The sequence below is a fragment of the Spermophilus citellus genome (assembly GCF_964194105.1).
Source record: "Spermophilus citellus genome assembly, chromosome: 10".
Lineage (NCBI taxonomy): Eukaryota > Metazoa > Chordata > Mammalia > Rodentia > Sciuridae > Spermophilus > Spermophilus citellus.
The window spans coordinates 31,276,701-31,293,806 of NC_138197.1; the positions used below are offsets into that span (position 1 = coordinate 31,276,701).

The 17,106-nt window shown below is 51.3% G+C and overlaps 1 protein-coding gene across 2 annotated transcripts; it reads left to right on the forward strand.

Annotated features, from left to right (window-relative positions):
* Positions 1 to 2,023: 2,023 nt before the first annotated feature.
* PLEKHG6 (pleckstrin homology and RhoGEF domain containing G6) lies at positions 2,024 to 17,064 on the forward strand (the record flags this gene model as incomplete). Of its 2 annotated transcripts, none has more annotated exons than XM_081310561.1 (15): positions 2,024 to 2,161; positions 3,369 to 3,524; positions 3,963 to 4,046; positions 4,542 to 4,706; positions 5,117 to 5,212; positions 5,475 to 5,525; positions 5,885 to 6,034; positions 7,184 to 7,294; positions 7,444 to 7,593; positions 7,809 to 7,946; positions 8,275 to 8,394; positions 8,777 to 8,909; positions 9,023 to 9,138; positions 15,079 to 15,224; positions 15,922 to 17,064. In XM_081310561.1, the coding sequence occupies 15 exons, from the start codon at positions 2,024 to 2,026 to the stop codon at positions 16,613 to 16,615; spliced, it is 2,448 nt and encodes an 815-aa protein (XP_081166687.1). In that variant the 3' UTR covers positions 16,616 to 17,064. The 2 variants fall into 2 exon arrangements, with proteins under 2 accessions (XP_081166687.1, XP_081166688.1); XM_081310562.1 differs by lacking the exon at positions 3,963 to 4,046 and having other exon boundaries at positions 7,184 to 7,360; positions 15,922 to 16,611; positions 16,809 to 17,064.
* Positions 17,065 to 17,106: the final 42 nt, after the last annotated feature.

Sequence of the window (17,106 nt, forward strand, 5' to 3'; positions counted from 1 at the left end):
GCGAGGGCGCCTAGGGTCTAGGCCCCCATGCCTGTCCTGTAGGCAGGCCACTTCCCCTGTTCTGGTTAACAGTCTTGGAGGAGTGGGAGAGCCACCCACGCAATGCGCCCAAAAAGGGAGGTGGGCACCTGCCACAAGTCACTCGGTCATTACTTTTGTCGCCTTCTACCAGCGGCGCCCCGCCTCTCATTTATCTCTCATTACTCTGGCGCCTCGCGGGGTCTGGCTGGGAAGAGATGGCGCACCAGCGGCGGTGGCGTGCGGTTCCAGTCCTCCCGCCTGGATCAGGTGGGTGGTTAGTTTAGATGCGAAGGAATAAGGGAAAGGAACGCACTGAGAAGTAAGCTCCCTCCGCCCAGGAGGTGATAACTGTGTTGGGAGCGGGGACTCCTCTGTCGCTCCGGGCCGCGGGTGCGTCCTCGCTGCGCCTCAGGTGCGGTGCCAGCGGTGAGGGGGCGGGGTTATCCCGCATCCCCGCCCCTTCCCTCCACTTTCCCCTCCCCGCCCGGCCCAGAGCTGTCCCGGTCCCGCGGGCCGCTGGGTCCCAGTCCCAGGCTGGGCAACGGGGCTGCCATCGCCAGAGCTGCTGACAGCGACCCGGAGCCCCGCGGTCGGGGGCCGACAGAGAGGGCAGTGGTCGCTGGGACACCTGAGCGCACAGGTGAGCTGCGGGAGCGCGGGCGGACGGAGAGGGGTGGGCGGGGCGAGCAGGGGACAGGGGGCCTGGGAACTGGGGTGCAGGGAGGAGGCCTAGCTACCTGAGAGGGGAAGGAAAGGAAGCCCGGGCCAAAGCTGAAAAAAGGACCCTAGGTAGGGAGGAAGAAATAAGAGGGAGACAGCTCTTAAGAGGAGGTTAATGAGAGGGAGCAGGAGAGACAAAGAACCTTTTTCTCTTCTGCTCATAAATCAGAAAAAGAGAAGAGAACTGAGAAGGGGCCTCAGGCCCACCTGGTGGGGGGCCAGCACGTATCTGCGCAGCATCAGAGCCCCCCCCCCCTTTAAGAGGCCTCTCCAAATTCTGCCAACTCAGAGGGGTGGGTCTTCTATTCAGGTTGAGGAAGGAGGAATGGAGCCCCCCCCACACCTGGCTCCCAGCTCTATGGTGGTGTCCCCAAAAAGTTGGAGACCAAAGGTAGTCGGAGACCAGAGCTCTTCTCCTGGGGCCAATCTCTAAGGCCTGCTGCCTGATAGCTGCCTCCCTATCTGTGGCCTGGAGAGTCCAGGTAAGGAAGGGGCAAATGTTCCAGTAAAGGGCCAGATACTAAATATTTAGTCTTTGCAGCCTATACAGTCCAGCCTGTCAAAGCTAACAGGAAAGCTATTATAGACAGTACATGAGTAAAGGTGGCTATTTTCCAATAAAACTGTATTTATGGACACTGAATTTGAATATCATATAATTTTCATTTTTGCCAAAATGGTATTTTTCTTTTGACTTTTTCAACTATTTAAAAATGTAACATTCTTAGCTCACAGACTGCACTAAAATGATGGCAGGCTGAACAGTCTCTGGCCACCCCCAGCCCACCTTACCCATGGCCTCCTTGCATCTGCTACCAGGCTACTTATGGGGAAGGGGACATGTATCTAAGCGTAAGGGTAATCCTTCCACTGGGGGCATCCAGAACACAGGGACTTGGCTGTGGCCCTTGCTCCCAGCTACTCTTTGAACCACAGCATCCTTTGAGGCCAATGTGAGAGCCTGTACCTAAATGTGCATACATATGAGGGAGAATGTTTATCTCCAAAGGGCTTTCTACCCAGCATGTGCCTGGCCTATCCTATCCCCACCATAAGGCAGCCATCACCCGCCTCACTCCCACCTGCCAATAAGTGATCAAGCCTTGATCCTGTCCCTTGTACTCCATCTTCTTGCCCTTCTCCTTGGTCTCCAAGCTGATGCTACCCTCTGATATAACCTGGACCTTTCATTCCTTTCTCTTCTCTCTTATAGCCTGAGGGGACCCCCCTTCTCCTGGGCCATGGAGCTATGACCCTTTGGAGGTGACCCAGAAGAGAAGGGATGCAGGGCTTTAGTCCTCCAGATGAGAGTCCCCTCCAGGGCCTCGTGGCCTCCCGCATTGAAACTTATGGGGGCCGGCGTCAGGCCTCTACCCAAAGCCCTGCTGGCGGTCTCCATTCTCGAGGAAGCCCTGTACTGGTGAGTCTAGGCTGTGCCCTGAGGGTGACCTGGGTGGGGCAGGAGGGAGGACACCCAGGCTTTGAAATCACTGTCCCCTTACAGTTCATAGGCTGCTCTATTCTTGTCCTTCACCCTCCTCTTCTTCCCCAGGCTGCGGGGGAGAGGAGGGCAGTACCTGGGCTCAGTTCCCAGTACTTCACACCCCAGTCCTAGAGAAAGGCAGAAAGCCAAGAGAAGCCAGGCTCACAGAGGAGGTGCTGTAAGACAGGTCTGAGGCTTAGAGTTGTGGGAATGGTACCTCCCAGTCTCCTGCCTCCAATTGGGAGGAGTCAGAGGGCTCCCTGAGGCTTGCCTCCCTGTGAGTCAGGACTGAGGAAGAGCAAAGGTTCAGGGTGTCCCTGCTCTCCCAAAGGGGGAGGGTGTGGAGACCTACCCTGGCTCCACCCCTGGCTCCACCTGCCTGGCCCACCTCCAAGCCTGGTCCAGGAAGCAGGTGAGGAAGCTCCTGCTGTCCCTCAGCTCAAGGCTTCCCCTCCACCTTGAGAACTGTTCTTCTTCTGACTGGGGATATCCTCTGCCTCTCTGGAGGACCATTTGGCCCTTGGAGATGGGGATTCTCCCAGGCTGAGGGCAGGAAGGGACATTAGGAAGTATGTGGGGTAAAATTCAGGCCACAGGCAGATCAAGGAATGTGACCAGGCCTGCCCTGGGAGGAGACTTGTGGCTATGGTCTCAACCTCTTACACAGAGAGAGCCGCTCCCAGCAGGATAGGACATGGGCTACATGCCCCCAGGGAGGAGGCCCACATGTGTGAGCTATCATCCTCACGTGTGAAGGAGGCTGGCTACAAACAAGGGAGGTCATGAGGAACTCAGAATGCGGCATGCACTATGTTGTCCCTGCAGAGAACATGCATATAAACAGGCAGACACAGGGGCACACACTCCAGAGCCCGGGCATACGCATGTGCCTCTGTGCCTACTCTGGAAGAGGCCCCCTGCTTCTGCCCTGAGGCCCACTCAAGGAGTCAGGTTGACTTGTCCCTGCCCAACACAGCTTGGTCTCCCTGGTGACTCAGTGCAGCAGCAGCCCACACCAAACTGGTTTGAGGGGAGTGATGAGCCAACCCAACTTGTAGAGATGGGGATGATGCCTAGAGCCAAACCCCACCCCTGCCTCTCTGGTACTTCCAGCACCCCCAGAATTCCCCTGCTCCTCCCCCAGGATCCCAGCCGCCGACGCTTCCCGCACTATGTCCCCTTCGTCAAGGGTTCTGGCCCTTCCCGAGGCCTGTCTCCCTTGATGTTGCGAGAACAAGAGCTCGAGAAGAAGCATGGAGGTCATTTGGGACCTGGCCCACCTCACTCCCCGAAACTCAAGGTAAGGGGTCCCTTTGCTCCCATTCCCATGCTTATAGCCCCAACTGCAAAGGCATCCACAGATAATCAGGCTCAGCTAGCCCCTGGTGCTGAGAGCACTGGCTTAGGGGGCTTCTGCCTGGCACCCCTCCAAGAAATCAGACACCGGCATGGTACAGTGGCACATACCTGTAATCCCAGCAACTCAAATGCTGAGGCAGGAGGTTCTGCAAGTTTAAGTCTAACCTGGGCAACTTAGCAAGACTGTCTCAAAATAAAAAAAAAAAAAAAAAAAAAAAAAAAAAAAAAGAAGAAGAAGAAATCAGACACAGCTCTATCCAGAGACTATTTCTGGAATATTTTTCTACTTGGCCCATGCATTAGACCAAGTGACTTTGACTCAAGACATTTTGATATAACTTGAAGTATAAACTATTAATATTCAAATTTCTGTTTGCAGAATTTACCAGGTCTTACAGTATCCCTCACCCCAGCTGTGAGCCTCACCCCTCTCCTCCCAAGCCACACTGCAGACAGAGTGAAGGTCAGCAATATCTGTTGCCTACATTATTTGGTACCAAAAACAATTGTAAAATTTAAGTCATGTTTTTTTCTTAAAAATGTCCATTTTATGAGCAAATGTCAAAATGTTACCTGAGACTACTGATTCCTTAAGCCATATTCTGGTCTCCACTTGAAGGCTCCTCTGAAGAGTATAATCCTGCCCCTGTACCCCTGTTCTGAATCAGGAGACTCCTAGAAGGTATCTTTCTGGTTAGGGTGCCCTGATCAGACCTGCCCTGATCAGTCCAGGGATCTTTCTGCAAACCAAGGCACCTCTCCAGTTACTTTCTAGTAACACCCATTCCCCATTCCAATCAGGGTGATCCCTGTCCCTCCAGGCCTCTGTGTTCCCACTCATACTCAGAGCTGCTTGCCACCTCCATGGCAGACACACACATGTACTCATTGCCTCCCAGAGCCAAGCAGGCTGGGTGCTGAGAATGAAGCCAATTGTTCCCCTTCTCGGCTCTCCTAGGAAGTTACCAAGGCCCATGAGCTAGAGTTGAGGCTCCACACGTTCAGCATGTTCGGGATGCCCCGCTTGCCCCCTGAGGACCGACAGTACTGGGAGATAGGAGAGGGTGGTGACAGTGGTGTGACCATCGAGAAGTCCTGGAGAGAGCTGGTGCCTGGGCACAAGGTAAGTTTGAGATAATGTCTGTCCCGATAGTATGACAAACAGAAAGAAAGACACCCTCCAACATACACATATGCACACATCTCATTTCTTCCCTAGAGGAGGGAATAGGGATGAACTTCAAGTCTTGGGATAGAGGGCCAGGAGGGAAAAGCATTTAAAGGCAACTTGTCATTCGAAGCCCTCTGCCACTTACTAGTGAGACTTTGGTCAGGACAGAGGACCTCTCGGAGCCTCTGTAGCATCATATGTAAAATGGGGATGATGCCACTTTACATATTGGAGGACTGGTTTAGAATTAAAAGGTCATGTATAGATTGCTCAGAACCTGTGAAGTGGATCCAGTAGCACTTCATAAATGGCACCTGCTGTTCTTATCATTCCCTAACTGAACCAGCACTGTCCTCACCCAGGAGATGAGTCGGGAGCAGTGCCACCAGCAAGAAGCTCTGTGGGAGCTCCTCACCACTGAGCTGATCTACGTGAGAAAACTCAAGATCATGACCGATGTGAGTCCCTCAGCCCCAGCCACAGTCCCATCTCCACCTGTCTACCCATCTCCCTTGCATTATCCCCATCCTCTCAAATCAGAAGGGACAGGTCACTGGAGGGGCAGGATTCCAAGAGATCCTCCTGACTGCAGACACGCGTAGGATGAGGGGAAGAAAGGTCAAAGTTAGTGGGGGTGGAGGTGACCGTGAAGGACTAGGATGGGGCTTAGAGAGGAGGGAGACGAGGTGCTGAGATCCTTGTCCCTCTTCCTGCATCCAGCTCCTAGCTGCTGGTCTGCTGAACTTGCAGCGAGTGGGACTGCTGATGGAGGTGAGTGGGAACTGGTGGGTGAGGGCGGGGACGGGCTCACGGAACACATTAGGCTGCCCAGTCCAAATCCCCACTGCCTCATTTTCTGGGACACCCCTGCCCTCCACACTCCCTGTGTTCTCTAGACCTACAGCAGGCCACAGGTCCCCCAATTTGTCAGGCCTTAAACCCACTGAGGCTGAAGTGCCACAGACTAGAAAAGACAGCTGGAGCCCCTTAAATCTTCTAGGCTCACAGTCTGGCGCACCCCGCCCTCACTCCCCATTACCCCAGGTCGGGGGCCTCACCTGACCCTGTCAATGCTGCCTGAGAGTGACCCGCCAAAGGCCTGTTGCTGAGAGTTCTGCTCCTTCCTCCAGGTGTCAGCTGAGACCCTGTTTGGAAATGTCCCTAGCCTGATTCGAGCCCATCGGAGGTTTTGGGAAGAGGTGCTAGAACCCTTCCTGGAGGAAACTCGGGCCTCAGGCCAGCCTCTGGATCCCATCAGGCTACAAAATGGCTTTCTGACGGTAAGGCCCGATGAAGCCTGGAGAGGGTAGGACTGGGAGAGCCCAGAGGGTGCTGCCCATAGGATTCAAATCTCTCTGTGGTTCGAGGGGCCCACGGGGCACAGTCCTTATCCCCAGATATCATTACTGCTGAACTCCATTCCACAAGTTATCTACAGGCCCTTATGAAATGAAAATGCAGCTTTCTCAGGGAAGAGTTACACCTACATGCTTGTCAACTATAAAATCTTGGGCTGGGGATGTGGCTCCAGCAGTAGCGCGCTCGCCTGGTATGCGTGCGGCCCAGGTTCGATCCTCAGCACCACATACAAAGATGTTCTGTCTGCCAAAAAACTAAAAAATAAATATTAAAAAATTCTCTCTCTCTCTCTTTTAAAAAAAACTATAAAATCTTTGTTCTCAGACAGAGATCCATCAACAAATCGTTGGGTACAAGAATGGAGCCTAAGTGCTGGGCACAGTGGTGCACATCTGTAAACCTATCAACACGGGGGGGACTGAGACAGGAGGATTACAAGCTTGAGGCCAGCATCTGGGGGACACAGAACTTAGTGAAATCCTGTCTCAAAATCAAAACTAAAAAGTGTTGGGGATGTAGCTCAGTGGTAAGAGCCTTTGGGTTCAATTCCCTGTACCAAGAAAAAAAAAAGAAAGTAAAAATGTGTGTGGGGGCTGGGGGGTCTTTCTTCTATTGTGCTACCCAATTGAAATAAATGTAGGCCCTGCAGAAGAATGTTGCCAGGGGTTACAGTGGTAGGGTGGTGGTTTCCTGAATGCTTTGGACACCCCCTTCCATAGGAATAAGACTTCTGGGCAACTTGCAGTTCACAGAAATAGGAGCTAAAGTGTCCTGAAACAGTCTAGCTGAATTATTGATGGTGGGAGAATAAGTCCAGAGGAGCAGGGCACAGCAGGCCCTGTGGACAGGAGCTCTAAGGTGTGGTCCATTTCTCTGGGCTTCAGCTCCTGCTTGGACTGAGAGAAGGACCTGGCCATGAGAGCAAACGTGGAGGTGGAGACTGGCAGGAACTTCATGAAGGGGCTACATGAGGATCTCCCAGCACCCTGCTCCCTTGTTCTGCAGACAGAGTCTGTATTTATGACCTTCTTCCACCTGCTTGCTCCCTGACCCTACATCTGTCCTTCCAGTTTGGCCAGTGGTTCCAGCCCTACGTCCAGTACTGCCTGAGAGTGAAGCAGATCATGGCTTACGCCCGGGAGCAGCAAGACACTAACCTTCTCTTCCACACCTTCGTGCAGGTGGGAGAGGTGGTGCCTGAAGGGGGAGGGGTGCGATTAGACAGCCCAGTCATCCCCAGTCTCCAGGTGGGTCCAAGGCTGAGTTAGTCGCAAGGGTGGATGGGAGAGTTCTTGCAAACTCCTGAGCCCCCACTCACCTCCCCTGGCAGTGGTGTGAGAAGCACAAGCGCTCAGGGAGGCAGATGCTGGGCGACTTACTTATCAAGCCCCACCAGCGCATCACCAAGTACCCACTGCTGCTGCAGGCTGTGCTCAAAAGGAGCCCCGAGGCCCGAGCCCGAGAGGCCCTGGATGCTATGGTAGGTGTTCAGGTGGATTCAGGAACCACAGGTTTGGGGATGGCAAGGTGGGAGCTGATTTCCATGCACTCTTGAGGGTCTTGTTCCTCGTGTGACACCCACTCGTTCGGCTGTGTTGGAATGCTGTGGTTGTCATTGGATGGGTGGGCTGTGCAGAATACAGGACTGAGCTGAGCTGAGCTACACCTCCTTCTGCACCCCCACTCCCAACTGAGATTGCAGCTGTGGAGTCGTTCCTTCGACACATCAATGGTCAGGTCCGCCAAGGCGAAGAGCAGGAGAGTTTGGTGGCTGCAGCTCAGCGCATTGGGAACTACGAGGTATTAGAGGCATCCAGCGAGGAAGTGGAAAAGGTAAGAGGGCAGAGGGAAGGTGGCTCAGAAAATGTAAGGTCCCAGGGAAAATGGATGTAGGGGAAGCCAGGCAAGGAAGGGACAGAGGTCAGAACACCCTGCACTTGGGTGCCACCAAGGGTGTGCCCATCATTCCTTCCCAGTGGTGAGGGTCCAAGGGGCAGAGTTCAAAAGAATAAAACAGAGACTCTGGGGTGCTTACTCTGGCTCCAAGTGGGGAAGGATAGAGAGAGAGAGGGTGCTGGTAGAAGAACAAGAAGCCATCTTGGTTGGGATGTAGAGACATACCTGCCCAGTGCCCTGATACCCTCCCCTTTGTGTCCCTCAGAACTTGCGTCCATTCTGCACCCTGGACCTTATGTCCCCCATGCTGGGGGTTGGCCCTGAGCACACCAGGCAGCTGCTGCTGGAGGGACCTGTGAGAGTGAAGGAGGGACGAGAAGGGAAGGTGAGGGAGCTGTGGGCCAAGAGTAAAGAGATGGGAGATGAACTACAGGGAAGGAAGTCAGGGTGGGAGGCAAAAAAAAAAAAAAAACTGGAAATGGGGAAATTGGTGTGTGTGTGTGTGTGTGTGTGTGTGTGTGTGTGTGTACGCACGTGCACACTGGGGAGAAAACACGGTTCTGGCTAAGCTCTGGTTGTTTGTTTGCCCTTGAACCAGCCCTTCTCCCTGCCTATAAAATGAGAAATGGGCAAACTGATATTCTTCCAGCTCTGGCATTCCACGGTCTGCACTAGTTCCTGTGCACACACGCCTGAGCCCAGATCACTGACCAGACCTTGCCCATGCTCCAGCTGACCTGTCTCTTTCCCCTATGCCCCCACTGCAGCTGGATGTGTACCTGTTCCTCTTCTCTGATGTGCTCCTGGTGACCAAGCCCCAACGTAAGGTGGACAAAGCCAAGGTCATCCGACCCCCTCTTATGCTGGAGAAGCTTGTGTGCCGACCATTGCGAGATTCCAGTATGTCTCTTCTGCTGGAAAAATTTTCCTTCCCCCTTCTTCTTGGAGAGGTAGGGAAGGGTTGGCATATAGGTCAAATAAGACCCTTAAAGCTGACCTTCTCCTCCACCCAGATAGCTTCCTGGTGATCCACCTTACTGAATTCCAGTGTGTCTCAAGTGCCCTGGTTGTACATTGTCCCAGTTCCACAGATCGTGCAAGGTGGCTGGAAAAGACCCAGCAAGCCCAGGTAGGTGAAAGCCAGTCATGGGGAGGGGTGGACAGATGTCTTTGGAGCCCAGGAATGAGGCCACAAAGGGAAGGAAGAGAGAGCCTCAGCTGGATGTGGGTTCACTCCCAGCCACTCAGGTGCCCTCAGAGGGGGACAGAGCACTGACCATTCTTAAAAAAGACTGTGACCAGCTACCAGGACAGCCACTGAGAAAGCCCAGGACATAGTAGGGTGGCTTGCATGCCCTGAAACAATTAGCTTATTTTTTTAGAGGGCGGGGGGTACCAGGGATTGGACCCAGGGACACTTAACCACTGAGCCACATCCTCATCCTCTTTTTCATATTTTATTTAGAGACAGGGTCTCACTGAGTTGCTTAGGGCCTTGCTAAGAAGTGCTGAGGCTGGCTTTGAACTCACAGCCTTCTGAGCTGATGAGATTACAGGTTTGTGCTACTGTGCTGGGCACCAATTGACTTTTTTTTTGCAACAATTAACTTAAACTTCTCCCATTCAGACCCTTATGGAGCACTTGCTGGGTACAGGCACCACGCTAAGTGCAGGAAATTTTTAAAAATAAATAAAACACCATTCCTTCCCTCAAGAAGTCTGTACAGCCCAGTTAGAGTAATTAGTGGAAAAATGATAGAACATGTACACAGGAGAGAGCTAGGAGAGGGCAGATCTGCTGGGAAAGGGAGAGGGGAGGCTGAGAAGCCATGACAGAAATGACAGGCCATTTGGGAGAGACTTGGAAGATGTTAGGGGAACAAGGATGAGAAGGAAGGACATTCCAAATGGAGAAGCAAAAGGACAGAAATACAAGTCATGCATGTCAGAAGAACCACTGGCCTGGTAGCTTGGCATTGCAAGTACAAAGTTCTAAAGTACAAAGGGAGACGCATTAGTAGAGAGACTAGGAGGAAGGTGCCACCAGATCATGCCCATCTCTGCACATCATGCAAAGAACTTGAACTTTGCCCTATAGAAAACATGGGATCAGTCAATGTGTTAAGCAGGGCAGTGACATGGACAGATGTATGTGATAAAAGCAGGAGTTTGGATAAAGGGAGATCTCAATAAAGTTACATTAGTTACCACAAATTTGGTGGCTTAAAACAGAAACTGGGATGGGGGTTTTGCTCACTTGCCTAGCATGCTCAGGGCCCTGGGTTCCATTCCTAACACCATAAAAAAAAAGGAAGGATCAGCAAAGTGGCACACGCCTGTAATTCCAATTTCTTGGGATGCGGAAACAGGAGGATCACAAGTTCAAGGCTAGTCTGGGCAATTTGTAAAACCCTGACTCAAAATTAAAAAAAAAAAAAAAAGAAGGCTGAGGAAGAAGTTCAGTGGTAGAGCCTTTGCCTAGCATGCATGAGGCCCTGGGTTTAATCCCCATTACCACAAATAAATAAATAAAAACAGAAACTTCTTTTCTCACAGTTCTGGGGGATAGAAGTAGGAAATCAAGTTGTTGGCAGGACAGAGCTTTCTGACCAGACTCTAGGGGACAATCTGTGCCTCTTCCAATTTCTGGTGGGTTCCATGTGGTTCTTGGCTCCAATTTCTGCCTCGGTCTGTACATGACCTTCTTCTCTGTATATCTATGTCCAAATCCCCATTCCATTCTTTTATTAAGACACCAGGCATTAGATTTAGAATCCATTTGAAATCTGATATTTTCTCTTAAAATTCTTAAAATTGCACATCTGCAAAGACCCTTATTCCAGATAAAGTCACATTTATAGGTTCTGGGGATTCAGTCTTATTTTTTTGGGGGGAGGGGGACTGCTTGCCAGCCCACCACAGGAACAGAATGGGCAAAGAGAGGTGAAACTTTGAGTTGGACTTTTTTGTTTAGTTGGTTGGCTAGTTTTTTGTGTTTTGTTTTCTTTTGTTTTGTTTTGTGATGCTGTGGATAGAACCCAGGGCCTCCTGAATGCTAGGAAGGGCTGTACAGCTGAGCTACCTCCACAGCCCTGGAGTTGAATTTTTAAGGTTGGGCAAGACCCTGAACAGAAGAATCAGAAGACCCTGGGCAAGATCCTGAGCAAAGGGGCTGAATTTGCTTTTGGAACAGTGACCACATGTGTCTAAGTCTAGAGCACAGGTTTTATGTGAGCAAATGGTAAGAGTAACTCCAGGACTCAAGTACAAAGATAATGATGGCCTTCTGAAGCTTCTGTTTGAAGGACTGCTTTGGCAAGGGGACCCCTGATGAGTGGAACCATTAGAAAGAGAAGCCTATTTGTCTAGTTGTTACTTCCTAGAGGGAGTGGGACAGGTGGTGATATTCTGTTTATTTATTTGGTGGTGTTGAAAATTGAACCCAGGGCTTCAAGAATGATAGGCAAGTGCTAACTACACCCCCAGTCCTGGGTGCTACTATTTACTTTGAAATTGAGGCAGTGGGAGATAGTCAAATGGGAGTAGTTTAGGGGCTTTTGGAAATATGGAAACATGGGCCTAAAATTCAGGTGAGAAATTAGGGTGAAATACTTTGTGTCCTCCAGATCCATGGGGCTACAATTTTCTTGAATACCTGAATGACATGGGGACAAGCCCCAGGAGGTTAAAGGTAGGGGACTGGAGCAGTGGAAGCACATGGCTTTTGTAGTCTCCCATCTGCCCTGGGCCCTGCTCCCATAATCCCCTTTCTGCATGGCAGGATCTCTCTATACCACTTCTTACCAGTCCTAAACACAGGTTCCAGGTATTGGACTGATTGGCAACTGACCCCATTCTAGTAGTTAATGAAGCTTTCCCAAAGGCTAAAGGATACCATTCTAGGGGAGCTATGGGAGAAACTGGAAGCAAGCATCCCCAGAACAGCAGGCAGAGGTGACCATTACTGGCAGGGAGACTTTTTTCTTTGCCACCCTCCTCTTCAGAACTTTCTTCTCTTCATTTGCTTTCCAGTCTTATGACAACCCCTCCCGCTCCTTCTTCCTCTAGGATCCCTAGGACCACTAAAAATTGCTGTTATTCATATACAAAACTAGCCCCTGGCAGTCACACTCCAAGTTGAGAGACAGGTTATTTCTGATCTATGACCAAACTGTATACTGAGGCTCCCCACCTCCCTTAAGGAACCAAAGAAACAAGCAACATTATACTTAGTTTTGCTGCTATTCTTTCATATCAAATTCTTTTTTTCTCAATTAACATCAATCTTTCAAGGTATTAGAGATTGAATCCAGGGAGTGCTCCTCCACTGGACTACATCCACAGCCCTTTTTGTTTTATTTTGAGACAGGTTCTCCCTAAATTGCTGAGGCTGGTCTCAAACTTGCACTCCTCCTGCCTCAGCCTCCTGAGTAGCTGGGATTACAGGTGGCATTACCAAGCCCAGCTAACATAAGTTTCAAAATGGAAGAGGGTAGTGGAACATCTACTGGTCCCCTTCATCAAGCAACCCCAGGGATCTGCCTTTTCACTTTCCCCCTTGCAGAAATATTGAGGTTTCTTCCTAGATGAAGGCCCTAGTGGGCCTAGTAGAAGTGGCTTATACTTTTAGAGAAAATGAGCTTGTCAACTGGGTAGAGACTGAATCTGATAGATGCCCATATTTAGCTGTTGGGAAGAGGAAAAGGAACCAATAAAGGGAACAGAAAGTGCTGTCAAAGATGAAAGCAGGAAATAAAAGCAGGGCAGACTGAAGAAGGCAGCTGAGGGGAAGAGTCAGGGTCCAAAGAGAATCCAGAGCCTGCAGCCGCCACTGGTAGCTACCTGTGTTCTTAGGTAAGTTAGCCCACCTGGCCTTCATCTGGAGAACCCAGTAATAATGGAAACTACCACACGGGGTAGATGGAAAATTTTCTAAAGGGCCTGGCACAAGACCCTGCACTTCATGGGCACTTCATGAATGTCTGTCATTGTCCTCTTTAGAAGAAAGGGGTGAGCAGTGGTGCCAGGGCTGGGGAAACACATTCACATCTGTCACTTAGGAAGTCAGCAAGGACCTTCTGGTGACCCATTGAGGCCAGTGTCAGGGAGCTCCAGGAAGGGAACGGTGAATCTGGAGCCACCCTGAAACTTCAGGGAAGGGAAGCATTGCCTCTTCAGGCCTCGCCATGGGCAAAGAAAGATGAATCCTGCTGGGGGCTCTTCCTTCCTTTTCCCAGCTGTGTGAGGATGTCACCTTCCAGCTCGACTACCAGTTTTCTCTTCCTTTCCTACACTGCCCTTCCATCCTCTCCTCTTACCCAAACTGAGAAAAGCCTCCCAGGGCTTCTGGAGAGGTTTTGAGGTAGCTGGTAGTCCTGGGCCTGACTCTCAAGGTTTCCCCCACCTTCCCACTGCTTCCTAGGAAGGGCAAGAGGCAAGGGTAGTGGAGATGCTTGCATTTGATGTTCCTTACAGAACCCCCCTCTCCTTTCCCATTCTTTCCTTCCACACTGATTCCCTATCCTGGGCATTCCAAACACAAACTTGAACGTGGGGCAAAAGGGCATTGCATCTCATCAGGATAAGTAGGCTGCCACAGCCCTTCCACTCTCCTTTTTCTCATTTCTTCTCTCAACCCACACTGAGTTGGGAAATGAGGCCGGGAGAAGAGGGGATGGTCACAGGACTTGGCCTTGGTGTGTTAGTTTCCTGCCCCCAAACACCATCCTCTGTTCTGGCTGAGTGACTAGAGAGCCAGGGAAAGAATTAGAGATATCAGCCTAATGTCACTTTCCTATCCCTGTTCATCATTTCTCCAACATGCCTCTTGTCCTGACCCAGCTGCCCCCAGTATTTCTGGAGAAGCTTTGGAAAAGCCCAAAAGTTGCTGGCTCCTCTAACTCAAGCTGGGGAGAAACTAAAAATATGGAACAACTAATAAGGAATCAGAGAATCTTAATGGAGCATCGTGGAGGGGGTGTGAAGCTGTGGGAGTGGGGGTTAGTACTAAAGGTCCCTGTTGTGCTTGGAGGAGGTGGGGGGTGGAGCTTGGGCTGCAGCATTTCCTTACCAGCTCTGAGGAAGTGCTTCAGAGTTTTAACAACATGCAAGTAAGTACTGATCTCAGTGCAGCCCACAGTAGCCACCTCTACCCACCTCTTGCTAAGTCTCCACCTACAACCTCTCCCCAGGTTCTGTTGTCTCCTCCGCAAGCTAGCATCTTTAAGTAACTCTTGACCTTTCAAGGCTGCCCTTGAAAACATATGCAGTTACTGAACTTGGACTTAAAGAGAGTGGCCCTGGCCAGCTCTGCTCCTCTGTACCTGTGCAACCTTGAGCAAGTCACTGCAACTGTCTTGCACCCTGCAGAGTGGTGGTGTGTAAGCAAATGACAACTTGCATGTGGAGGTACTTTGTAAATCACTTCTCAGATGTCACTATTTTATTCTGATGCAGCTGTATAAAAACAAGGAAGGCAGGCCGACCGTATAATGTATCCTCTTCTCATCCTTCCAAAGACAGTTCTGCTTTCCCCTCTAAAGGGCAGCAGAGTTTGCAGCCTAGGACAAATCCTGCTCCTACCCACCCTCTGCCTTTTGCACCTTCCAGCTTCAGGGAAGAGAAGTGGGGGGGGGGGGGAGAAGGATGCTCTCAAAGACCAACTTGAAGCTGATAACATTCAGAGCACTTATGTCACCAGTACCCCAATCAGCCTGAAGGAGGGTGCACATCTGAGAGTCTACCAAAGGGTCATGAGAAGCAGGGAGTATACAGGTGGAAAAGGCCATTCTGTTCCTCCCACTCTTCCCAAGCACCAGCTCTAGAGTTTGGTGCCACCGAACCCAGTCACCACCCTGCTTTCTTACTCAAAAACTATCCCTCAACAGTTACTTAACCTTACAGACTCCGTTTCTCACTACTAAGGTAGGGGTAAACATATTTGCCTCAGAGGGGTATTGTGAGGGTTAAACTAGATAATGTATGGAAAGCACTTACACAGTGCCCAGCATACAGCAAGTGCTCAGTAAATTAGAATTCTTAATAATTAAGTCCTCCCCACCCCCACCAGGCTGCCCTGCAGAAACTGAAGGCAGAGGAGTACGTCCAACAGAAGAGGGAGCTCCTGGCCCTCTACCGGGACCAAGGCAGGGAGTCCCCCAGCACCAGGCCCTCCACGCCTTCCCCAGAGGGCTCTCAAAGCAGTGCTGAGGGGAGGTAAGACCTACAAGCACCAACAAAGAAGGGGATCACTGGCAAAGAAGGGAAGAGGAGAAATCCAAAAGGTTGAGAAGTGATAGTACGACCTTAGGGAACTACACGAATAGAGGAACACAGGCTACAAGCTGGAGTACAGTAGGTTGGTGCCAGCCGTGTGAAGGAATGCATGGGACAGGCTGTAAGGGTCAGCCAGCCTAGGGTGAGCCTATGATGGGCACGGAGTAAAGAAAACAGAAATATGACACATGAACTCCCTGCAAGGAGCAGGCTTCAGAATGAGCAGGTGGGTATGGGTATGCAGAATATCAGAACTGTAGGGTTGCAAGTCCAATCCCCAGAGTGTAAGACGTTCATCCAGGACAACACAGCTGCTTAGCAACATGCTTATGGAGAAAAGAAGAACCCATCATCGGGGCATAATTGAGTAACCCCCAGCTCTAGATCCACTCTGACCACCTGTTTATACAAGTTCCTAGACCAGGTTCTATGGATAAAATGGCTTAGAGGCAGCGCAAGCTATTTTAGAGTGCACGGTGTAGCTGGTGAGATGAGAAAAACAATCCGAGCCATGTAAGGGAAATAAGGAGATAAGTTCGGAGAAGGAGCCCTTTCTGGATGGAGTAATCCAGAGAGACATCTAGGCATGAACTTGACCCCTAAGTATCCGAGTCTGACCATTTGTTATTCATTGTAGGACTCCTGAGTTCACTGTCATCATCCCCCACCTTGTGGTGACTGAAGATACAGATGAAGATGCTCCCTCTGTACCAGATGATACCTCAGACTCTGGCTATGGCACTTTGATGTCAAGCTCCCCCAAGGCATCCCACTCTCGGCTAAGCCGTCTGCGCCCCAGGGCTCTTAAGCGGGACCCTCGGCTTACCTTCTCCACCCTGGATCTTCGAAATGTTCCTTTGCGCCCCCAGCCAGCTGACCCCCAAGCGCCCCAACGCCGAAGTGCCCCTGAACTGCCAGAAGGGATCCAAAGAGGGGGCAGTCTTCCGAGGGTAGACCCACCTACCTGGTCAGAGGAGGAAGATGGGTCCTCAGCAGGAAGGAACGTGGTGGCAGAAACCCTGCACAGAGCCCAACTTCGGGGGCAGCTCCCTTCCTCCCCGAACCACACTGACTCTGCTGGAGAAAGCCCCTGGGAGTCCTCAGAGGAAGATGAGGGGCTTCTCTTCCTAGGCCCTGGCTACAGCCCCTGCTCCCGCCCACTCCGGGCTGAGGACATGCTCAGGGAGATCCGAGAGGAGTTGGCCAGCCAAAGGATTGAGGGAGCCCCAGAGCCTAGGGACAGCAGACCTCGGAAGCTGACTCGGGCCCAGCTGCAGAGGATGCGTGGGCATCACATCATAAAGCTGGACACCCCCCTGTCCACTTCGTAAGTGCTAAAGGGAAGCTGGCATGGGAGGGAAGAAGGACAGTATGGAGTTGGGGGAGGCAGGGTGGCAGGATAGAAAGAGGGCAGTGCAGAGCAGAGACCAAGGCAGGGCAGGACCCCAGCCTCCTCCTTCACCTCATGCCTGACCCTCACTCTCCCATTACCGTTGACCTAACACCTACCTCCTTCCTTTTCAGAGAGGTATGAGAAATGTCGAGGCCCTTTGACCTTTCTCTCAGAAGAACTATCTCCCCAAGAGTGCTGGTCACCACCCCCCATCCTGGACTCTACCTCAAGGACCACACTGCCTCTTGCTCTTTGGACTTTGAGGGTCAAGAACTGTAAATTTATGTATCATAGACACCCATGAGCCCCACATAAAAGTTGTACACAAAAATGACTGCTTGGTCTGTACTAGATCAGTAGGAGAAGAACGAGAACTTGGGAAGGGGAATCACAATAAGCCCAGCCTTCTCCTCTGTCAGCTAGCATGAT